Source organism: Hippocampus comes, unplaced genomic scaffold (assembly GCF_001891065.2).
Source record: "Hippocampus comes isolate QL1 unplaced genomic scaffold, H_comes_QL1_v1.1 scaffold48, whole genome shotgun sequence".
Taxonomy (NCBI): Eukaryota; Metazoa; Chordata; class Actinopteri; order Syngnathiformes; family Syngnathidae; genus Hippocampus; species Hippocampus comes.
Genome location: NW_017808403.1, coordinates 567,568 through 591,136, shown reverse-complemented (window position 1 = coordinate 591,136; position 23,569 = coordinate 567,568). Strand labels below are relative to the sequence as shown.

The 23,569-nt window shown below is 54.6% G+C and overlaps 2 protein-coding genes and 1 long non-coding RNA gene across 3 annotated transcripts in view; all 3 read right to left on the bottom strand.

The window, feature by feature from the left end:
* Positions 1-325: 325 nt before the first annotated feature.
* On the bottom strand, positions 326-6,730 carry f13a1b (coagulation factor XIII, A1 polypeptide b). The gene is made up of 13 exons (XM_019858295.1): positions 5,567-6,730; positions 5,209-5,457; positions 4,410-4,528; positions 4,004-4,111; positions 3,434-3,608; positions 3,108-3,246; positions 2,922-3,025; positions 2,747-2,835; positions 2,094-2,247; positions 1,695-1,970; positions 1,452-1,612; positions 1,243-1,379; positions 326-548 (listed from the first exon to the last, which is right to left on the bottom strand). Exons 1-13 carry the CDS (start codon positions 5,799-5,801, stop codon positions 407-409), a joined length of 2,088 nt encoding a protein of 695 aa, XP_019713854.1. The 5' UTR covers positions 5,802-6,730; the 3' UTR covers positions 326-406.
* Positions 6,731-7,165: 435 nt separating this feature from the next.
* On the bottom strand, positions 7,166-11,248 carry LOC109508384 (uncharacterized). The gene is made up of 3 exons (XR_002166649.1): positions 10,848-11,248; positions 8,911-9,129; positions 7,166-7,232 (listed from the first exon to the last, which is right to left on the bottom strand). It is a non-coding gene; the product is annotated as an uncharacterized LOC109508384 (long non-coding RNA).
* A 7,887-nt stretch (positions 11,249-19,135) lies between these two features.
* Positions 19,136-23,569, bottom strand: part of tex261 (testis expressed 261) — an 8,894-nt gene continuing 4,460 nt past the window's right edge. Inside the window, exon 7 of the mRNA XM_019858205.1 lies at positions 19,136-19,307. Coding sequence (XP_019713764.1) covers positions 19,136-19,307 — 172 coding nt within the window. The remainder of the gene's footprint in view (positions 19,308-23,569) is intronic.

Sequence of the window (23,569 nt, the reverse complement as noted above, 5' to 3'; positions counted from 1 at the left end):
TACTGGTCCCCCAATCCAAGTATGTGTCCTCACGCGAGTGCTTTTCCACCCCTGCTTATTACCGTATTGAACATATGAGCGGCAAGTTTCACATCCTTATTCTTGTCGACCCCGCAGTCAGTCGTGGCCTTGTGGACTCATGACAAGCGGTGACGAGCAGGTCAGAAACGTGGCTTGATCATGCAAAGCCTCAAGAGAAATGAACCTCATGACTTCAAACAAGGACCTTCAGATCACTCACAAAGCAGCCCTTTCCTTCAGCGCTGCGCTCTCCAAGTCGGAAGATGTCACCGGGGTGACAATAAGGCACTTGTAGACGCGGGTTGGTTGGCCGCCGGTGGCAAATTTATTTCGCCAACTCACAACGGCAGCGCGTGGCGAACACAGCAGGGAGCCGCACGTTTCCTCAGGCCTCAACGGTGAGCGTGACCTGGCCGTGCACCTGCCTGAGAGCGGGACAGTCCAGGGTGGCGATCAGCCTGCTGGTTCCCGCCCTCTGCGGGGTGAAGAACTCGCTCCAGATCAGAGACGCGCCTCCGGTGATGAGCCTGACAACGAGGTAGCAGAGGCGCGAGTACATCACACACGCGTGTGGGTCCCCACAAGGAAGTTTCATCGCCTTGGAATTTGATGGCCGCGACGCATTTGAAAAAGGCCGCGACGGGGTCGTGTTCACCGGTGGACGTTGCACCACCTTTGCTTTGGGAACCGAGGACGCTCACCGGTGAAGCTTTGGAGGTGCGCTTCTTTCACAGTCTCGTTCTTTCCCGTATGTCACGCTTCAGTATGACTTCAAATAAGGACCTTCGGATCACTCCCATTTGCCACATGTTTTCAACGAGAGACGGGTCTGGACTGCAGGCAGGGCCAGTCTAGTACTCGCACGCTTTGACGACAAAAGAGGCCACGTTGTTGCGAGACGTGCAGAATGCGCTTTTGGCCTCGTCTCGCTAAAAGAGGCATGAAAAAGGCCCCGCTTGGACGACGGCACGTTTCTCCGAAAAAACGGCACGACTGGCGCCTTCACAGATGCGTGAGTTCGCCATGCCAGCGGCACCAACGCAGCCCCGTAGCATCACAGACGCCGGCTTCTGAACTTTGCGTCCAGAAGAATCCTTCTGGGGGGTCCTTCCCCCCCCTTGGCCCGGAGGACGCGACGTCCACAATTTCCCCAAAACGATTTGAAAACGGGCGACTGTCGCGCGCCACCCCTGCGGCGCGGCCAGAAGGTGACGCGCTCACCTGAAGTATTTGGACTTGGGAAGCATGAGTCCGGCTCCTTCCATGCGAACGTAGACCTCCTCCAGGCTGGTGCCGAGGGGGTTGGTGAACTCCACCGTGGCCATCATCTCCTCGCTGACTTTGGCGCGGCCGCTCACCTGACGGCGGGCCGAGACGCGGGATGGGCATACGGGCGGGCCATCGCCACGCGACATCGGCGCGCGCCTTACCTTGACGGTGAGCGCGGGACCGTGCAGGCGGATGAGTTTCATGGCGCTGATGATCTGTCCCGTCTCGGTGACCTTCCCCGTGACGATGAAGTGCAGGTTGGACTGCTCCACCAGCGCCTTCATGTAGCGCTCGGCCTCGACGCTCACAGACTCTTTGGCGACTGCGGAGAAAAGGCGGCGGCGGCGATGACCGCATCTCCCGAAACAGGGAGCGCGCGATCGACCTCGCTTGCGCGGACTTACATCCGGCCGGCTCCATCTTGACCGAGGGGGTCGCGAAGAGGAACTCGGAGCTGACGAGGCCGGTGTAGTAGACCACGCTGCCGCTGACGTACGCCTCCACCGTACGCCGAGCGCCGCTGCGATTGACGAACTTCAGAGTCAACTCAAAGTCATCGCCGACGCCGGCCTGCACGTAGGACAGGACCAAGTCGACGTCCCCCGGGGGCAGCTCCGCCTTCTCTCTTTTGCAGCTGTACGCCTCCGCTTTCTCCAGGACGGTGCGCTCCTCGGCGCTGCCTTTGTCGCGGTTCAAAGTCGCGTTGGCAAATAAACGGCTTGCAGATGACTCGATTTGACAAAAAATGCACACGCGGCAAAGAGCGGGTCGAGCGGCGGCGGCGGCGGCGGCTTCGCACGCACCTTCGGGGAACTTGTACTGATCGGTGACGTCGCGGCGAGTCAACCCACCGGGAGCTTTGGTCAAAACCATGCGGCCGACGTGGCTGCGATTCACCCTGACCGGCTCCATGCTGCCATCCTTCCCCCGGGAATAAAACACCACGTCGCTGTTCACCTGCGGCCGCGCCCACAGGAGAGTGCGCATGGAAACGCCGATTGTGCCCACCATCGCATCCTTCATTGACATTTGAACCTTTTGTGCTAACAAAAAAAGTTTTTCTTTCTTTTTTTGCAACAGCAAAGAGGCCAAAGGTGCAGGAGCTCACATGAGTCATTTTTGTAAATACTTGTGACCTTTTCATGGCATAACAGCGACGAAATGACACGGGACCTCAAAATGACTCAACGCGGCAATTCATATCGAAACCGCTGGCAGCAAAAGTGAGTCTGACGACCGATGGGACTGAGCTTTTTTTTTTTTATTATTATTTTTTTTTTTTTTGCGCATCGGCCGCTGTCGACGTGCGGAACGTGGAGGAGGAGTATCAGCTCGGCTGAACGCCATTCCCGAGAGGGTCGGGGCAGCGCGGAAAAATGAATATTTTTCACTCGAGGGTCTCCTCACTTTTGTCGCCAATCATTTTTGGTTTCGACAGTGAAAGAGAGCCACCCACCTCCGCAAAGACAAAGGCGGCATCAAAGGGGAAGCAGACTTCGCCGTGTTTGATGGCGCGGACGGACGCCGGGCCGCATCTGTACAAGCCTTGATGGGATCGGGGGTGGGGGGGGGGGTTGCATCATTCCGTCTCAAGAGCGAGGCGACATTTGCCAAGGTCGGTCGGCATTTACCGTCGCTGGTCTCCTGCGGTGTGGCATCCACGACCTGCCAGCCCCCGAAGCCAGGCGGGAGGTCCGGTCTGGACATGTAGCACTCGTTCCAGCAGTGATAGTTCCTGGCAGCGGCGAGCGGAGAGCCGACGTGAGCGGCGCCGACACGCACGCGTGCGCACGAATAGCCAGCGAGGGCAAAGCTACCAGATGGAGTCCCTGGTGCGGCTGCGATCTACCCGGCCGTTGTCATCCAGGATGATGTCCGACTTCAGGTTGCCGTCGTTGTCGTGGGCCGAGTAGTAGTTGGTGACGACTCGCGACGGTATCCCCAGGCAGCGCAGGACTGCCGAAAGAGAACCGGACCATGAGCGCCAACTCTCTCTTTTGGAAGCGTTCGGCTTCGTGGCCATCTACGTGGTCCGCTCTCCGAAAAGAGCGGCTTGGAGTCCATTTGCCGGTCTCCGTCGGGCGCGCGACGCTTTTTTTTTTTTTTGGGTTGCCGCCGAGAGCGAAATGCGCAGGGCACTCACAGGTGTTGAAGACGGCGGCGTAGACCCAGCACTGCGCGTAGCACACGGGCATCTTGCTGCTGGCGTAGGTGAGGAGGATTTCGGTGCTGCCCGTCCAGGCCGTGGGCGCCACGCCGTAGGTGTAGTCGCCGCTCCAGTTGCCCACCAGCACGCCGTCGTCGTCGCGAGAGTCGAGCTGCGTGCGGCACAGGCAAACCTTTGACTTCCGACGGTGGCGGACGACTAAAATGAAGACGTCGCTTTTTCCACTCGAGTAATCAAACTGAAGTTCCTTCTTTCCAAGGTCATAATGCGCTAGCGCACGGAAGGTCTCGACTTCGACTCGACGGGCGGCTTCGCTTTTTTCAATGAGCTTTCTTTTTTGAGAGCCTACGCTAATCAAAAGAAGAAGAAGAAAAGCAAACTTGACTCTGGAATTTCTGCACCGCCGATTCAGCGGCGAAAGCGGGGGTCGTTTTTAGGCGGGATGGCCCGAACGTCACCACGGCGGTCACTGACTTCGATACACTGATCAAGTAAGCGCGTCATCTGTCGAGCCAAGTCACTCGGTGGCTCTTTGGCGGCGCTGACCATGGCGGAAGCCCTTCTGGCCACCTTGATGGGGTCCCCTCGGTTGACCAGGGGCATCTCGCACCTGTCCAGGATGTACAGGCACGCGTCCAGAACGCCGTAGTTGAACTGCACGCACAAGAGACAAATCGGAAAAGGATCAACATCTGAACTCATTGAGTGCCAAAGCGGCAAATTGCGTTCTTTTCTTTTCCTTTTTTTTTTTTCATAAAATGGCTGTGCGCAGGTCCTCGGTGAGTATCAAGGCGAATGTCAAGGCTTCGGGAATGAGCACCACTAGATGGCAGCAGTGGCTTTGAGCAGATCTTGGTCCACACTTGGTGTGAGTGTGTGCGTGAAAATCCAAACGAATCAATCCATTTCGACGATGACGCAACTCTTGACGTGAGAGTTGTTGGGAGCGCACCTGGCCGTAGTTCCAGTGTCGCTCGGCGACGTCGTCATGGGAGCCGTGGTAGATGATCCCCGTCTCCGTCGTCACGCACTCGTCCCGCTCGACGGCGTCGTCCAGAAACACGGCGTCAGCTGACCAAAGACACGGATGCGTCAACACGCTCCGGCGCACGCGCTCAAACACCACACAATTTGTTTTGTTGTTGTTGTTGGTGGGTTTTTTTTTTTTCCCCCGCTGGCATGAGCTGCTGAAGTGCACACCCCCCTTTAATACTTGAAGCGCTCAACGCGGTGCACGCAAATACTCTCGTAAGCGCTACTAAAATGCTCTCGTAGCCACAAGTGAAATTGTCTCCGACACATGACTTGCAACTTTTCTCATCTGCACTCCAGCAACACCCTCGCAGCAACGACTGGCATTTTTGTTTCACCCGCCTTCCCCACTGAACCGCTCTCACAGTAACGACTGAAAGCCGCCCGTCCGCACAACTGGAATCTCCTCCTGCGGCCAGTGAAGGGATGCCAGAGGGGGGGGGGCGGTGACGCGCTCCCTCTTTATACGAGTACCCGTCAAGAGGCGAGCGGCGGCATTTTGGAGCAACTGGAGTGGAGGATTGGCCGACTCCAAAGAAAAGTGCGTTCCGGTCATCCGGCGCGTCTCGGCAACACTCCCGCGCAAAGTAGCTCAATTTCTCCTTCCTTTACGGGAGCGCTGGCCGCATTTCAGCACGGAGGACGACGTTGGCGGCATCGAGACGTATTCCGGCCAACTCGAGGATGAGGTGCGGGAGCGCGAGAGAGGCCGAACTCACCCGCCAGCCAGGGGTTGAAGATGACATAGAGGGCGCGGCTCTTGTCCGGCTTGGTCCTGCGGACGCCGTACGGGGTGGCCACGGCCACGTACATCTGGTACTTGCCCACGATGCAGTTGGCGGCGGGCGTGACGCCCATGCGCACCACGTTGTCCGAGGTCTGGATGACGCGGCCCAGCCACGAGCCCCGCGGGCCCTGGCCGGGGAAGACGGGAACGTACGTGTTCTTGCTGTACTGAGGATTGGAACCTGGGGGGGCGGACGGTCGTGCGGTTAAAAGGGATTCTTTTGCCGGGATCCAGCGCCCCGGTGCGTGGTGGGCTCCTCGCTCGCCGATCGGAGCCGGCAAATGACTCACCGATGACAAACTCCACGGCAAACTTGTCCTTGTTGGGCTGGTAGGGGCGGTCGAAGGCGATCTCCAGCTGGAACTCTTGCCCTCGGCGGACGATCAGATAGTTGCTCTGGTAGGCGGCCGTGTGGTGCGCAATCGTGTTGCCCTGCTCTCGTTTCTTCATCAGGTCCACGTCCCAGATGTCCAGGAACTCTGAAGTGATGCGCAGGTACAGGCACAGGCACAGGCACCGTTTCATTCCCGCGCCCCAAGCGCCCCAAGCGCCGCCACGAAAAGACGTTCCGTTTCCGGTGCTCGCGCGCCACACCCGCAAATTCAATCCCGGACGCCGGCCGAACCTCGAAGTAGCCTCGACTTTGGGAAATCATTCGGTGCACGTCGGTTCTGTGCGACTTTTTGACCCCATTTATTTTGGCTAACTTGGAAGAAGTATTTGGAGGAGCGTTTGGATGACTGGATGGCAGTCTTCCGGTCGATTCAGAGGAGTTTGGTAACTTGGAGGAAGAATTGGAGCACATCAAGGAGTCGTGACCTTACTTTGACGGAGCGATTGACAACGGTGGATTTGACGTGTTCGGCCACTTGTTGGTCGCGTTCCAGTGGATTTGAAAGAACTTCGCTGACGTGGTTTTTGGGCGTATTTCGGGTGACTGAAGAGTAGCTAGCTAGCTAGGTCACTTCTGTAAAGTTGGATGCAAATGCCACAGCACGGAGGGCACTTTATCGGTGGGATTCCCGCAGCTTCTGAATAGGTGATCTGACTTTCGCTGGATTTCAAGAGGAATTAGGAAGTCCTTGGCGACAGCTGCGACTATTGAGATTGCCGTTCGGGAGTATTTCGGTGGACTGAAAAGTTGTGAGGTCACGTGTGGCGGCACGATGCCAATCGAGTGACCCGTTTGGACCACGATAAGGCACGGCAACTACCGGCTGTCAATCCCGCCCGCGTATCTGCCCGCCCGGGCGTCCGAGCGTGATGAAGCGACGGGCTGCCGCGGCTCAGGCGCACTTGAGCTTGTTTGACTGACGGTCGCCCTGTCACTCATGTGAACAAACTCCGGCGTGTTTCCCATGCGATAAGAAGTCGCGCCGATCAGCGGAGGTGGCAAAAATACTCGGCCGCCGTATCTAAGTCGAGCAGGCCTGTCCAACTCATTTCTTGTCGAGCGCCACGTTGTCGTTCGCGTTCTCCCTCGGATAAACATCCACAGCGGACAACAAATGGATGGGGAAGTTGTTTTGACATCAGTAGACAAGAATCACGGATTGTTCGTTCCATGTGACAAATTGAAATTTGGGTTTCAGAATTTAGCAAAGCATCGCGGAAGTTGACGTGCTTGAATCGCTTTCGCGGGCCACATAAAATGAGGTGGCGGGCCAGGTCTGGCCCTCGGGCCTTGACTTTGACACCGGTGAATCAGAGGCAAAAACAAACCCCAAAAATAAAAGCGTCTGGTCAACGTCGTCGTTTCGAGTCAAGTTCAAGTTCTCAACGGTGCTTGCAGAGGCGCGTCGGGCTGGAAGCGGCGTGAAATCCGGCAGGACCCGAGCGAGGCTCTTCAAAGCCATTTTGTTTGCCATCGGCAGCATAAAAAGGAAAGCGTCGCGCTCACCAGGGGGGCGGTCGGAGGTGTCAGGTTGGCCGGACATGTCGACGACGCTTGACTCGCTGAGGACCGCGAGAGAGCAGAGTGAGGACGGCCGAGGCTCGGGAGAACGCCGAGGACGGCTCGGCTTCGGTTCCGATGAGCGCGCTCGTCATCGCTTTCGTGGCGGAGGGGCCCGGCCCGTCTCTTTTGCCGCCGGCTTGCTTCTTTTTGGAGCCGGCGGATGGTTTTGGGGGTTTGGCTTCACTTACCGAGGCTCGAGGTTTCTCTCTCGGGAAAACCGTGCGGGCGCACGCACACCTTGGATGTCTCCCCTCCCTTCCCCAAAATGTTTGCAATACAGCCAATGCGAGTCAGGGGCGCGCGGGGGTGTTGTTTACTCTCTTGCTGCGTACACCAAATAGTCCACACAGTCAGCGCTTGGCATTCGGTTCAGGGACGCGCATGCTCCCAATTATCCTCGCAGGCAAAGTCAAGTGAACTCCGCAGAGCAGAGCAGAGCCGACGACGTGCTCGGCCAACCGCAAACGGGTGTCAACCGCGCTGGAGGGATGCCCCGGCGCAGGCGGCGGCTGTCTGTAACGGGCCAGTGCTGGCCTTCTTTTACGGTGACGGCGACTCGTGGAGGCAAAAAAAACAACAACCCCTCCCAAAACTACGACATTGAGTAAGTAGTGGGCGCGACACGACCACAGGATGACACATCGGCGAGTCATCATCCGCGTCAGGAAGAAAGGTCTCGGTCCACGTCTTTTGGGCATGATGTGAAATGAGGTTTTAGAGAAGTGCTTTAGCTGCCAGTACTTGGTATTGGGCAGGACTCAAAGATCGTGGCTTCGAAGGGATGGACCGGGCTTCATCCAAACTCACAAGAATTTTTTTATTTTTTTTAATTGTTCGATGGGGAGTGAAGGAGGACTTTTTTTTTTGTGGTTCACGATGTAGTTCAGATGACCGGAAAAATATCGTTCGGCGTCTCAGACCGGCCCGGTCCCTCACCGAGCGCCCAACCGTCAACATTCGGACCATCGGGGAGGCGGCAAAAAAAAAATGATGGACCATTTCCGGATGTTAGGGAGAGTGCGGTGCAGACCGTCTCCTCTCCAAAAAGAACTCGATGTGACAAATTTGGTTTTCGGATCTGCCGCCGGCTTTGCCGTGAGCAAACGTAGCAGGAGTGGAAAGGCCACGTCTATTTTCCAATATTTCCCCTTTGGTTCAAGTGGCTTTGGACCTGGTGCCCAAGAACGAGCCAGGACATGTCACACGACGCGGCCAGACCGACAAGAATTCGGACGCGCCGGACTCGTCAACTATGTCATGTGACGCGTCGAATCCCAAATGGGCCACGAGACGCCACCTCGCTCTGCGAGGCGTCCGTCGGCTCCGAATCGGGTTCCGTTTGTGTCATTTGACGTCGGCATAACTCACACAATGTGCAAGTCATGAGACCCGGGCCTCGACTTACGACGACAAAACAATCAAGCAAGCGCAGGCCCCGCTGCTCAAAAAGTCAGAACGTGAATTGGGCAAGTCATCAAATCTTGCTCAGTCACAGCATATCTTGGAGAGACAAGAACACGCGTTTTGCTATCGATTAAAAAAATAAATAAAAAAAAGTCCACTTGTGAATGAAAGACAACACAGCTGTGACTCACGCACGCACACACACAGACAGAGACATTTTCTCAACAAACTGGCAAGTTGGCATCACGAGAGCGAGTTCAAAGCGTTTCTCACCAAGAAGTGTTGCAAAGGGTCTCCAAGCTTGGTGAAGGCTGGAAAGCTTCTGCCTGGCCCCTCACCCTCTTGGGCTGAACTCGCCCACGTCGCTTCCCTTGTGCGTAGCAGTGGGCGTTGTTACAGCGGTGGGCCGGACGCCGCTTTGTCTGATGACAGGCAGTCCCTCTTTGAGAAGCACATGTGGAATCTGAGGTCTTGGTCCGGGCTGGCCCTCAGCTGGGAAAAACCAAAGACGTGATCGACGCCGGCGTGACAAACATTCCTTTTCGCCGTCATGTTCTCCGCTTCTCTTCACCCCGACCTGGCTCGCCGGCTCCGAGGCAAACCGCTCGCTCATCCCTCCTCAGTTTGGCGTTGGCGGGAAGATGTCGACTCGCCGACAGCCCGTCCGTCACGCTCGTATTCAGCAGAGCGCCAGGCGTTGGCGGGAAGATGTCGACTCGCCGACAGCCCATCCATCCGTCACGCTCGTATTCAGCAGAGCGCCACGCGGCCCCGCCCGTTTACGAAGCTGAAAGGGAAGCACAACTCGACAACTTTGCCGAGATGCAAACGCAGCTTGGACAAGATGCGTTCTTTGGTTCGGTCCGGCTGCTCCTTGTCAACGGAGCACAAAAAAAAAAGTCCAGAGGAAACCTCATTTTCGCGTCCATCCCTCGAGCACTTTTGGTCTTTGCACAGGTGGAGAGTAAAGGTCGGCATTTTTCTGTCCTCTGATTAGGCTGAGCTCAATAGTCTTGTGATGGGCTCAACGGATGAGGGAGGAGGACCGAGAAGAAAAATCCATTTTCCGGGCAGGCGATTCCAGAACAACTGGACATTTGTGAGGAAAAGGTTGCTGGCTGACGTGTTGTAAACCTGGAAAGGGATTTAGTCGCCGCTTCCACAGCGCAAACGAGCGAGCGGGAGGGAATGAAGGCCCCAGCTCCCAAATGTTCCGCCGGCCACTGAACATGATGATGAATAAATCATCTCACCAAAAACATCAACTGACAATGGGCTGTTTTCATCAGTGGCGATGCCAAAGTTGTCCTCCCATCTGAGTTGAGCATGTTGTGGCCACCAAATTGTACGTTGCAGCTATTTGGTGGCCGAAAACGAGTCACAGCACCAAGTTGTGGCCACAAAGGGGGTGTGGCGCGCATGACGCACTTTTTTGCGGCCGCAAAGGAGCTCAGAACAGAGCAACAGCACAGCTCGACCGCCGGGTGCCCGGCCTCGGCCCCGAAATCGACCATTTCCGACCCGAAGGGGGAGGAAATGTGCCCACTTCGAACCTTGGCTTGCAAGTTGAAATCAACAGAAGCCGCCCGTCAATAAAAGAAGACGCGCTAACCGGAAGGTCGTGGTCACAAATGGAGCGGGCGACCGCGACTTCCGAAGATGACGGACGCTCTTCGGACAAGAGAAGTTCCTCCCCCCCATAAAAACCCAAACAGCGACGCCGAGAAGGAGGCCGTTGTCCGCGCTATGTCGTCCGAAACTAAACGAGGCGAGACGAGAAGCCCGTCGAATCATTTGAACACGGAGCAGCCGAGGGTTCGAATGGAAGTCGCGCAAATGCGAGCTCTTAGCGCAGCCGGCGGTTATCGTCGCTCGTAACAGCCACCGGATGAAAGCAGCGATCACTCGGATCGTCTTTTGCTCACTCGGTCGCATTTACAAGTAGCCGGGATGCTAACGTCGCATGTCGGACCCGAACTTCCGTTTTATTTTCACTACATTACAGTACAGGGCGTATTTATTATTGGCGCATTTCTTAGTAATGTTATTTTAGTCTATATTTGTTGTACAGTTGAATAACGCAATTTGAAATGAATGGGACAAAAAAAATCCATGTTCGTGACTCGATCGCCATCTTTGCTGTCAGGAACAGTGCTTTCAAACTGACGATGACAAAAACGGTTGCCCGTCCGCATACGGCGTGTACTGACCTCAACTGGTTCGGGGCCAAGGTCATAAACGGTCACGGGAAGCGCTGGATCTGAGGGGAACCTCAGCCCGGCTGGCAGGAACCGGGTTCCACGTCTGCCCGCTAGATGGAAATCTTGCCACGCGAGCCACCCGAATGGGAGGTCGTGGCATTAATGCAATGTTTACGTGTGTGTGTGTGTTTGTGTGAGTGAGTGAGAGAGAGAGAGAGAAAGGCCTTCTTGTACAAGCGGGCGACCAAAACAGCTTGCAATCAGCACAGTGGGGTGCCTCGTCCGTTCTTGGAGCGCCAGTGCTCTGACAAGTAAATTAGGACACTTCTTCCTCCAAATGCAGCTTGTGACAGCGGAGTGGCTCCTCCTGTTACAACATTCCAAATCAGGCGAGCGCAATCATCGCACACTGCCTTCAAATCTAGGAGAAAGGATCTTCACTGATGTTGATGTCTATTTTAACGTCAATCACCAAAAACACTCTCGGGACGCCCTCTGGTAGGAATTCTGCCAAAGTGGGGGGTAATAGCTTGACTGTAGTGCCGGGTGCAAAGGGGACAGAGCCAATGCTGGGTTATTCTTAGCGAGCGCACTGGGTTGAGGATTTGACCCGGCATGCACGTTGGGTCGAGGTTTTGACCCAAAGAGGTGTAAAAACCACCCCTCGTGATGGCCCACCCACCGCGTTATCCGTAGAGCTGTGCTTTAACATAACGCGCTCGAAAAACTGTTGGGTCAAAAAAAACAAAACAATTTGGAGTCAAAATGGAGCAACCGCTACTTAAGTCAATTTGACTCCACTTTTATTTTATTTTTTAAAAACCATGCTGGGCTATTTATACCCAGCCGACTGGGTTGAGGATTTGACCCAACAAGGGATAAAAACTACCAATAGCGATGAGTTAAAGCTTCCAAGAAAAACGGGTTCCCAAGCGATCAGTCCAGCTGTGGTTAATAATAACACCCCCTAAATAGCGTTGGGTCCAAAATAACCCAATCATGTCTCCAAAAGGGATTGATTGCGCCGTTTGTCAGTTTGACCCAATGGTTTTTAGTGGTACGTTTTTGTAGAAAACAATGCAATTTTTTTTTGGGGGGGGGGTCAAATTGGCTCCAAATAGAGTCCAAGTAACCCCGATCCACGAAAAAAGCTACAGCTCCCCAGCCAGTGAGTGGCTCAGGAAAACAAGGCGGCATTTCGGCGTGCGGGCTTCCCGGTTCGGCTCGGCCTCGTCAGCTCACTTGTCGAGCGAGCACTCTGGAAAAGAAAGACGAGGCAAGGTTTGGGCAAACGCCGGCCACGATCTGAACGCGCACCTCGTTTGGAGTTGAGAGTCACGCAACGCGGCTGCCCTGATTGACTCTCATTTGGAGCCTTTTAAGGCTTGAGCGGGAGGCTTTTTGGCCAAAGTGGAGATGCGGGCTGCATTTTCATCTCTCCGAATGCTACGGCAGAAGATAATGCTCGGGTAGATTCTATTAAAGTCTGCCAGCTCTCATTTGAATAATGGGCTTCCCCATACGTGTTTGGTCCTTCCGGCACTTGACCCGGCGGGGACAGAAATGCCATTTTGCTTCGACACCTTCATAAATATTTGAGTGGCTTTTCTCTTTTGTGTTTTTTGACTTCCTAATTAGCATGATGGCTGGGGCCTTTGTTAATGTGGAATTTAAGTGTTGCTGAAGGGAAGAAAATCCTTTCATTTGGAAGAAATTATCCATTGTGCAACTCGAGAAAAACACACTCGCTATTTTGTTTGCCCCCGCCCCCTCTATTGACAACAGATCAACTCCAGCAGTGGTTCCCAAACTTTTTACACAAAGCGCCACCGAAAAACATTCTTCGCTCACCACATGCCACCATCATGATCAACATTTAAATGCAGCAGAACAAAAAGCCAAAGCGTTCATTAAAAAAAAAAAAAAACATCCTGGAACATCATGCATAGTTTTAACTCATGATGAAAAGTAAAAGCATTGTCCGTGCATCCATTATGTGAACCGCTTTATCCGCACGAAGGTGGCGGACGTGCTCATGACACATCGGGACAAGTTCGAGGTGTCATTTAAGCGACTGGAGTACCCGGAGAAGACCCTCAATAGAAAGCTATTTCATTCAAAGAAACACAATGTAGCGAAAACAAATGTTGAAAGACAAACTGAAAAAGGAAATGCAAATGCACTGGACCCAAAAGTTCAATACAATGGAAATGTACTTAAACGTGTACTGAATATGATCTCCCCTCATTTTTCTTTTTTTTCTATTTTTTTTTTCAAATATGTTCGATTGGGATCCTGGTGAGGAGAAGCGGATCAGGTGGGGGCTGGGTGGATGATGTCCTTTATTTTTATTTCACATATAAATTATAAACATATTTATATATAAATATATATGTATGCTTTTTGTAATTTTATGTAAATTTTAGCTCTGTGTGTGTGTGTGTGTGTGTGTGTTCAATGCACTACATGAGAGAGGAAAGTCATTTCATCTGTGCTGTATGTTCCATTGAAAGCATATTTGACAATAAAAGCTGACTTTTGACTTTCATTCGGTCCAAACATCTTGTCATTCTTTTGCGTGCCGCTAGAGGGGGCCCGTGTCTCACTAATACGAAATGGGCTCCCGCCACACTTTTGCAGAAGCACAGAAAAGGTCAGCAGTGGTCCCGGAAAGCCAAGCGGCGGCGTTTCTATCGAACCGGACGGGCCAGCCAGAGGCCACATTGAAGTCGCATTAGTTTGTCGAACCTGCTCGAACGCACACAAACGCCTTTCACGCGTGCCCACCAAGCGGCTGCCGTCCAAGCGAAAATGAACCTCGAAGGCCGCAGGTGGCAAACTCAATTCTGGCCGGTGGTGGTGGAGCCCTCCAATGCCATTTCATCAAAAGCGCCCACGCAGAACAAAAGAGGTAAAGCGACAAAGGAGCACCGTTATTGAGCAAAATCACCCCACCCCTCCAAAAAAAGAGTTAATAAAAATAAAATCAGATCATACATTCGCATTCACATAAATTGCAGCCAAGAAAAATGCTCCCACGCGGTTAATAGGCTGTTAAGAATTTCACGCAACATGAGAATTGGTTGGAAATGTAGGTCAGTGCTTGCGACTGCGTGCTTTGATTAAAAAAAAAAAAAAATGCAAATTGGCGTTTTCCAGTGGACGGAGATGAAAAAAGATCATTGCCGACGACTAAAAAGACTCCCATGTTGAAAACAGTCTTGATTTTTGTTTTTTCTTTCAGGGGTTACACAGTCAGCCAGAGTGGTGACGTCAGCCCAAATCATCAGATAGCTTTTCCGAATGGCGTCAGCTTCACGCTCCAGCGTTCATTGGCCTCGGCCGTTCCTGGAAAGGCAGAGAGAGGAGCCGATGCCGCGGATGACGAATCCCCCTCTGGACGTCAGCCTTTCCGGCTGAGTGCGTCCGGTGGGCCAGAGCCAGGTCCTGGAATGTAGCTAATGAGACAGCCGCGGGACTCCCGGCACGCCATTGGTGGAGGGGCTGGCGGCGCCCGAGACGATTGGCTGACGGAGCGGCCGTCAAGCCGGCGGCTTTCGTCGGCCGGCGGAGCGACTATTTGACCACGGAAATGTTTGACAAGGCCAAAAAGACGCAAGTCCGGCAGAACCGTGCTGCGGTACAAAGGCGACAGAGAAATGAACATCCGAGCAACGACCCTCCCACTGAAAAATATACGAATCAACAACACAAAAATGCCATAGCCCGGTCGCAGTAAATACAAATGATACCGAGATACATTTGTTGAAAAAAACTGCTTGAAATTGCAAGCCTTGTATTTCAATACGACCCAACATTACACCTATACGTGTGTGTGTGTGTGTGTGTGTGTACAAAACCAATTCCAATGAAGTTGGGTAAAAAAAAGGAGGTTCCCCGAATTGCTCAGTCATTCACAGGCAAAGATGAGGCGAGGGTCACCTCTTTGTCAACGACGGTGTGAGAAAATAGTCTCAGGATAAGGTTTCCAAATGACAAGGAATTGAGGCATTTGGGTCTCTCCGTGCTCTCATCTACGATGGACTGATGCAATGCGGGAAAGTGCTCTGTGGTCTGACGAGTCCACATTTCAAATTGGTTTTGAAAATGGTGGACGGCGTGTCTTCTGGGCCAAAGAGGGCCATCCGGACTGTTCTGGACGCAAAGTTGAAAAGCCGGCATCTGTGATGCTATTGGGCTGTGCATACACACACACACACACACACACACACACACACACACACACACACACACACACACGCAAAGTGTTTTTCATGGAAGCTCTGCTTATTTCAGCAAGGCAATGCCAAAGCACATTCTGTTCCAACAGAGTGGCTTCAGAGTATAAGAGTGCCAGATTTGCCTGCCTGCAGTCCAGACCTGTCTCTCATTGAAAATGTGTGGCGCACTGTGAAGCCTTTAATACCAAAAAAAAAATCAATAATAATAATCAGATGCTGGCCCAGTGAACAGCAGAAGCTGAACATCAAGCAAGAATGGGAAAGAATTCCAGCGACAAAGCTTCAACAATTAGTGTCCTCACTTCCCAAACATTCCAACAAAAGGTGACTAACACAGTGGCCACCAACGGAATCAGAATCATCTTGAGTGGCCAAGTATGTCGAACACACGAGGAATTTGTCTCGGCCGCCCTCGTATTGCAATCACATGCAACTGCGATAAACGACGACGGGTACCGTTGTGCCGTCGTAGCGCCCAATGACAGCCGGGCGACAATGCGCCGAGTCGTCCAGCAGAGATCAAACCACCGGCGGCGCGATACGATTCGAGCGGCGTGATCGCGTTTGGGCTGGACGACGGCCTGTCCAAATGAAGCTCCTCCCCTCCACTCGGCATAGTTCTTTGCTGAGCGTTTCCTCTGGAATATTGGCCTTCCCCTTGCCAATAATCAAGTCGTAACAGCTGCTACGAGGGAGGCTTCTTTTCTCCGCCGCTTTGATCTCTTACTTGGCTGGGGAATAAATAATAAAGACGGTTCTATGGACGTTATTTATTCAGTGAGATATCTAAGAGGACAATGAGAGCAACATGCTGCTGACATGAATAAAACAGCATTTGTTACGATGCGCCACAGCCGCGGCTTCTCATCCGGAAGGGCCCGCGCATATTTCGAGCATGACTGCTTTGAAGCGGAAGCGTGAAAGGACTCTTTTGCAATTTGCCAGATTGTCGCGACCGCGCGGACGGCCGCGAAAACCTCAGCGATGGCGAGGAAGTACGAAAAGGACCCCCGCCGCCACTGTGACGGCGGGCGCGGGCGGGAGGCACGCGTCAAAGGCTTCTGACAAGCGACGGCGGTCGTGAGCCTGAGCGACTTTGAGCGTTTCCATCTCCGCCGGCCGCTCGGCACCGCGACGGGAGGGGGGCCGGGGTTCAGCCGGAGGTCGGGTTGCACCGTGAGCATTCCGCGTCCTCCGATCAGCTCGTGGTGGCAGGTGCCCGAAGGGGGGCCGGAGTGGAGCGAGCGCGGGCCCCGACCGACTGCGACGACCGCGGTTGCCGCGCATCCTCGCGCGGGGGCCGACGATCCGCAAAGATCTCCGGTCGGTCCGAATGCCCGGCGGCCGGGCTCGGGAGTTCCATGTGCAGCGCCGAGCGAAAAACGATGTCCCGCTTGGGCTCCGTTACCTTCATGAAAGTTGGATGGGCGAGGTGATGAAATATTGAACTCCGCGTGGCTCGGGGTCGTCAATACCATCGTGCGCTCCCCACCAATTCATCGTGTCCGAGACCAGGTCAGCGGCGCCCCGTGCCCACGACACTTCAGGTGGTGTTGACGGTGCACAACTTCCCTCCCCTGGGCCGGTGGAGCACAATTTCTTCCAAGCCTTCCCCAAGTCCTCCCAACCCAATCCAATGTGTCGTGTTTGATTGGGAGGACAGTTGAATGGCACCGAAAGAGGCTCAGCAGCCTCGGTGACGACGGCCCTCGCTTGCACTCGTGTCCTTGGCCCGTCGGCGGCCGCGCCAGCGTCTCATCGCGAGCACGACATCATGAAAAATGCACACGCCGGCCTACGGCGTGCCGAGCTGCGTTAGCGACGACGATGTAAGCCGATCCATATCCATTACCGCGGCTCGCGGGGTGAAGAGTTCACGCCGGAGCTCTCCACATCTGCCCCTGTTGTCATGGCAACCGCACGCCCGCAACCTTTCCGAGCCTCCCTCCTCAATCTGCTCGCACGCGGCGACCATTTAGCACCAACTACGGCACGGTGACGTCAACCGCGCTTTTCGGACCCGCTCGGCGTGGATCTGCCATCAATTTGAAATGCCGCGCCCAAAGAATCCCGTCCACGTTGTGTTTTTCATATCTTATCGCGACGAGCTTGCGCAGCATCCGAGGCAGCTCGCGGAAGCGAAACGTTCGGCCAAACGTGCGCCGGCGATGATGTTGCCGGCTGACTTGACCTCCGTTTGTGACGTCGTCTGTGCTCTTCCCGAGGACTCTTTATGTGTGCGCACTTTGACGGGGTTCAATTAAGGGTGACAAATTCACACAGAGTCGCCTGCTGATGTCTTTGGATGCGAGGAGGAAAAAAAAAAAACCTCGGAAAAGGTCACGGTCAGCTTGCAGTATTGAGCTGTGAGTTGGTGGGATTACTGAGAGATGATTAGAGCTCAACTGGAATGAGCTACTTTCTGTACTTACACACACACACTCAGTATAATAATGCGTACTTGATTTCTTTCTTGGTTTGTGTCATGACTGTGCGCTTTTGCGGACATCTGTATTTCGAAAACGATTGCATTTGTCATATTGTATTTGGAGGGAATATAAAGTGCTCTTTCTTGACATTATTGGTTGCGAGCGCGTTTTTCACGGCGGAAAAGAGACGACTTTTCAGGAGCGAGCGGCAGCAGCTCAGAGAGAGGGAGGCTTGAGAGAAGTCCGATCCAAAAGAGGAAGTGTGAAGCAGATCAAGATGACGAAAAACGGGCCTGATGGGGATTCTTTTCTCGGCGAAATCGAAGGACTGCGGGACCCGGAGGCCGCAGGGCAGCCGGGTCCCCGCGCGCGGTGCATTCACAGTTCAGCGGCATCTCGACCTAAATGCGATGTGACGGGAGAACCTTTCCTGATGCAAGCGAGCGGCGTAGTAGGATCAGGGAGGGCTGACCGAGCTGTGAACCGCCCGGCCAACACCGAGCAAATTACCAACGGCAGAAATAGCTCGGCGGCGAGGCGAGGCCGATTCCGGGGTGCCCGGGGGGCGCGTTTGACTCGGGAGCCCTCCGACGGCAGCTTCGGCGGGCCGATTGCCGCCTCAATCTCATCCGCGCGGGGCCTCGGCAACCGCTAGTGTCGCCCCCCACGTCACTTCCACCGAATGAGCGATGGCGCTCTCTGGCCCAACCGGACATCAGATTTGCCTCACGGAGCGAGGTCAGCGTTTTTCTGTTCCCGTTGGTCGGTCGGCGCCAAATCGGGCCAAAGCACGCCTCACATATGTTGCTCATACAATCCAATCCGTCGTGATTGATATCGCGCTTTCGCAACAGCTGCAACAAAGCGCTTTACGAAACAGTTCACATCAAGTGAATAAGAAACACGACACATCAGCACCTCGGGTCAGTTTGCGTCATTGCGTTTTGAGTGCCATTTGAGAAACATCCGATTCCAAACTGCTCCGGACGATGGACATGAGCGACGGTCTTCCGCCGCGTTTTTGCTCTCATGTCGGTTTCTTGAATCGCACTGGAAGACTGGCGCCATTAAAAGGTGGATTAGGTTGGCCTTTCTGAAGGCCACGAAATGGCGCACTCGAGTCACTCGGGTGGACTCAAATCGGAATGAAAAGTCTTGGACATGCTTGGCTAAAACCTATTCGACTCGACATTCCTGAGATTTCACTTGATGAATACCGAAACCACATGTTTCCACATCTGGAAATCTGTCAGCACCGGCTAGCACGCCATTTGTTTCGTTTGGAAACATTTGGGGGGCAAGCATGCGAACTACTACATCCAAGAGCTCCTCTATTCCACCGGCACACCTGTTCGAGGCAACTGTGGCGGGCTCAAAGCCATCGGCGCAGTGAAAAAGCCCCTCGTGGTGGGGGGGGCCAGGTAACCCGGGGTGGATCGGAGCGGCCTGGAGTTCCTCAAGGCTCCGGATGTTGCGGGGCTGGACACGCCTCAGCGACGTCGCGTGGACATCGGTCACAATGCCTCTGAATTGGCAGAGCGTGGTGGTGCCCGCCCCCCCCTCTTCTTGACTGGGAGGGCGTGTCCCACCTACAGGGGAAAACACTCCTCAGTCCCCCGGGTCACGTCTACTCTGGGGCGCTGGAGAGGTCCATCGGAAGGTCGAATTTCAGATTCAGGAGGGGCGGCGCGGTTCCCGGCCGGCTCTCCGCCGATGAAGAAGGCGTCGGACCGCGTCCCTCCGGGAGGTCCGTAGCGGCACGGGCGACCGAATCCTCCTGACGCAGCGTCAGGAGTTTGCTCGGCAGTGCCGAGATCGTTTTCAGTGACGTCTGCCGGTTGGCAGCAGAGTATCAAGCGGCGGGGGGGGCCGTATTAGCGCTCCGGATGGTGACGACTCGCCATCGCGAGCGGCGCCCTGCCGAGCGCGCCATCTGCGTACGTGTCATGAGACGATGGGCCCAGCGTCGACCCGCTGTCCAGCCGACTTTGCTGCATTTTTGCACTTCCTTTGAAGCGTTCCCATCGTGCACACGTGGATGGCGCGAGCTCGAGGTGACACACGCAGACGCTTCATGACTGCGCCGGAGAGGATTTTTATCGGCGTGGCCGACAACATTGAACCACAGCCCGCCGTTCCTCTCGCGTGAGGTGGCCGAGGGCCGCCTGCTTTCTGCTCCCACGCACGCACGTCGACATTGGGCGGAAGTGAAGCGACAACGAATGACATCGCGGACAAAAGGTGTGACCGGCCCGCGACCTCCTCCTCCTCCTTCCCGACACATGACTGACCTTGACGCAGCCATCATGTGATTTTTTTTCTTGTGGCCTCGCTCCACCCTGGTCCCTCGGGTGTGTGAGGACCGGCTCAGAATGGGAGGGGGGCGGTTGGCAGGATGTCCGTCAAGTCCAGTGACCGCTGGGAGACCGCCTCTTGCTTTTCACAGTTATGCGACGCGCAAAGGTTTGCGATCGTGGACTTTCGGGGAACATGAGGCGACAATGCCCACGGTACCACTGATCAATCGTTACGCGTCATCTCGATCCCATCATGTCAACATGTGAAGCGCCGGCGAAGGAGTCCCATTTAAATACCCGTTCTGATCGGACCGGGAAATCCCATTCATGAATCAAGTACCGAACCAAACGTACCGAAGCACCGAGCCGTCGGACATCAGCAATAAAAGTGAAGAGGTCAAATCTCGTTCGACTGTCGGGGTGATGCACACTCAGACAAACGCTGGGTTGGTTTGCGCAGCCGCTCAGTGGCTAGCTGCGGGCGTGTGGGCTTACTTTGACACCAGCTTGGGTTCGCCATTTGGGCCCAGGACGTTGGATTTGGACGATCGACCGGGATTGGGGATCAAATCCCGCTGAACCCCAGCTCCACCGATAACCTGGGAACCCGATTTCTCGGTCCCTTCATCTCATCAGAACGGGTCCTTTTTACTCCCCCGGCTGGGTCGGAATCTTGACCTGATGTTTTGGGTCAAATCCACAAGCCCACCGACTGGGTACAGACCTGAGTCGGCCCCTTCTGAAGTCGGCGCTGGGCTCGCCGCTCATGCTCCCTTTTGACCCGGCAAGCTGAAAAGCGTGCTGCGTTTTGGCTTGAACCCGGAAATCCTCCCGGAAGCTCAATCCCCGATCTTTTCGGGGTGGTGTTGAGCAGAACGCCATCGAGATCCCTCCCGGCGTCAGCGCCCGTGCACAACGTCCCCGCGAGAGGGGCCGGGCAGCGATGCCGAGGGAGGTCGGCTTGCGGACGCCGTCCTGGGGTTGAGCCGCCTCGTGACTCCAAGCTTCCGAACGTGCCGAAGAGGGAGGGAGGGAGGCGCGCATAGCGTCGGAGGAGCGAGCGGCAAGGCGAGAGGCCGCTCTCGGAGCGGAGCGATGAGGGAGGCATTTAGCGCACTTACAGAGCACATTTGGAGCCCCCTGAGGCCACGCGGTCCCGGGCAAGGGACATCATTAAATAGGAAAAGACGTCCAGGGCCGTCTGCTCGCTCCTCCTCTCCTCTTCATTTCATGACTTCCGGCTTGGGAGTTCACCCAACTCGTCGGTAGAGGGCGGCAGAGTCGTCAGAAAATCTCCCACAAATGCTGCTCATCCTGTCAACGGCCAATCCATCATCAGCGCTTGTGCCACGTCTTTTTTTTTTTACTTTGTCTCACTCTACTGAAAACTGTCTCCACTTTTGATCAAAATAGCTCGAGAGAGGATTTCAGCGAAAAAAAAAAAGAATGTAAACAGGTGTAGTAGAGCCACAAGCAACATTTCAGGGGTTGCATTTTTTCCCCCTCGATCTTTGACCTGTTGCTTATCATGCAACGCAAGTGGACCATCGGGGGGCATTTTGGCAACTCACACACCAGGTGACACAACGTGCTCTGCGACAGAAAAACTGAGACCCCGCATTGGGTTTTGAGGCTCCCGTCGTTAGCCTGACAGCATGACGATCAGTGGGCTTTTTTTTTTTTACGCTTTCCAAAAGCAAGCAGGCCAATAATGCCACAAACAATAACAGGCGGGTTGCCTTGATTCTACTCTGCCCATGACCAGGATGACTCTGAGAATCATCTTTTACACTCAGAATGCGCCACGCCGTTTTTAATGAGGCGGCATTCATAATCGGCAGGATTTGGCCTGGCGTTCGTGAGCTGAATTGACAAATCCCAAGCACGTTTCTTTAAGAGTCCCGACGCTACCCCGCCGACGCCCAGTCAGCAGTCGTTCCAAAGATATCGCCAAGCGAGTCCACGGTCCGAAAATTAGCCGGCCGAGTGCCCCGCCCCTGCAAACGAGACATCAGGCAAACATTTGGACACGGAAGGAAAGGGAGTGATACGCAGAAGCGTCAAAGAGTGCACCAAGTCCAACTCCTCAGAGCAGTCAAAAATGATTTTACTCCAATTGCCTGCGATCATTTGCGAGCGCACAAAAATCGAGCAGCTTCTCTCACCAAAGTTTCCCCTTGACATCCTTGGGCTCCGCGCGCATGCGGTGCTCAAATCGGGGTGGGAGGGGCGGGGCAGCGATGCCGAGGGAGGTCGGCTTGCGGACGCCGTCCTGGGGTTGAGCCGCCTCGTGACTCCAAGCTTCCGAACGTGCCGAAGAGGGAGGGAGGGAGGCGCGCATAGCGTCGGAGGAGCGAGCGGCAAGGCGAGAGGCCGCTCTCGGAGCGGAGCGATGAGGGAGGCATTTAGCGCACTTACAGAGCACATTTGGAGCCCCCTGAGGCCACGCGGTCCCGGGCAAGGGACATCATTAAATAGGAAAAGACGTCCAGGGCCGTCTGCTCGCTCCTCCTCTCCTCTTCATTTCATGACTTCCGGCTTGGGAGTTCACCCAACTCGTCGGTAGAGGGCGGCAGAGTCGTCAGAAAATCTCCCACAAATGCTGCTCATCCTGTCAACGGCCAATCCATCATCAGCGCTTGTGCCACGTCTTTTTTTTTTTACTTTGTCTCACTCTACTGAAAACTGTCTCCACTTTTGATCAAAATAGCTCGAGAGAGGATTTCAGCGAAAAAAAAAAAGAATGTAAACAGGTGTAGTAGAGCCACAAGCAACATTTCAGGGGTTGCATTTTTCCCCCTCGAACTTTGACCTGTTGCTTATCATGCAACGCAAGTGGACCATCGGGGGGCATTTTGGCAACTCACACACCAGGTGACACAACGTGCTCTGCGACAGAAAAACTGAGACCCCGCATTGGGTTTTGAGGCTCCCGTCGTTAGCCTGACAGCATGACGATCAGTGGGCTTTTTTTTTTTTACGCTTTCCAAAAGCAAGCAGGCCAATAATGCCACAAACAATAACAGGCGGGTTGCCTTGATTCTACTCTGCCCATGACCAGGATGACTCTGAGAATCATCTTTTACACTCAGAATGCGCCACGCCGTTTTTAATGAGGCGGCATTCATAATCGGCAGGATTTGGCCTGGCGTTCGTGAGCTGAATTGACAAATCCCAAGCACGTTTCTTTAAGAGTCCCGACGCTACCCCGCCGACGCCCAGTCAGCAGTCGTTCCAAAGATATCGCCAAGCGAGTCCACGGTCCGAAAATTAGCCGGCCGAGTGCCCCGCCCCTGCAAACGAGACATCAGGCAAACATTTGGACACGGAAGGAAAGGGAGCGATACGCAGAAGCGTCAAAGAGTGCACCAAGTCCAACTCCTCAGAGCAGTCAAAAATGATTTTACTCCAATTGCCTGCGATCATTTGCGAGCGCACAAAAATCGAGCAGCTTCTCTCACCAAAGTTTCCCCTTGACATCCTTGGGCTCCGCGCGCATGCGGTGCTCAAATCGGGGTGGGAAAACGCGGCGGTCGAAGACAGTCCGGCCGAGGGGATGGCGGGCGGTTCCGCGGACCGTCGGGGCGGCCGCCGCTTTGGAATGGCAGCCATTTGAATACGTGCCGAAACCGCCCGACGACTCCCAGGGGTGTGAGAAATATTCATCCGCCAACACGACCGCAGCGGGCAACCCGGGGACGAGACTTCAAGTTGCGTCTGGCAAAAATCCCACTTGAAGGAGACGGTCCGATGCGGCAGGTCGT

What these genes read in the sequence shown, in the direction of transcription:
- f13a1b (XM_019858295.1), bottom strand. Translation starts at nt 5,801, where the DNA reads ATGAAACGGTGCCTGTGCCTGTGCCTGTACCTGCGCATCACTTCAGAG. An exon ending in CCGCCTTTGTCTTTGCGGAG is followed by an intron (nt 2,248 to 2,746) that starts GTGGGTGGCTCT and finishes GCGCGGCCGCAG; the next exon opens with GTGAACAGCGACGTGGTGTT. An exon ending in GTCCCGCGCTCACCGTCAAG is followed by an intron (nt 1,380 to 1,451) that starts GTAAGGCGCGCG and finishes GCCCGCCGTCAG; the next exon opens with GTGAGCGGCCGCGCCAAAGT.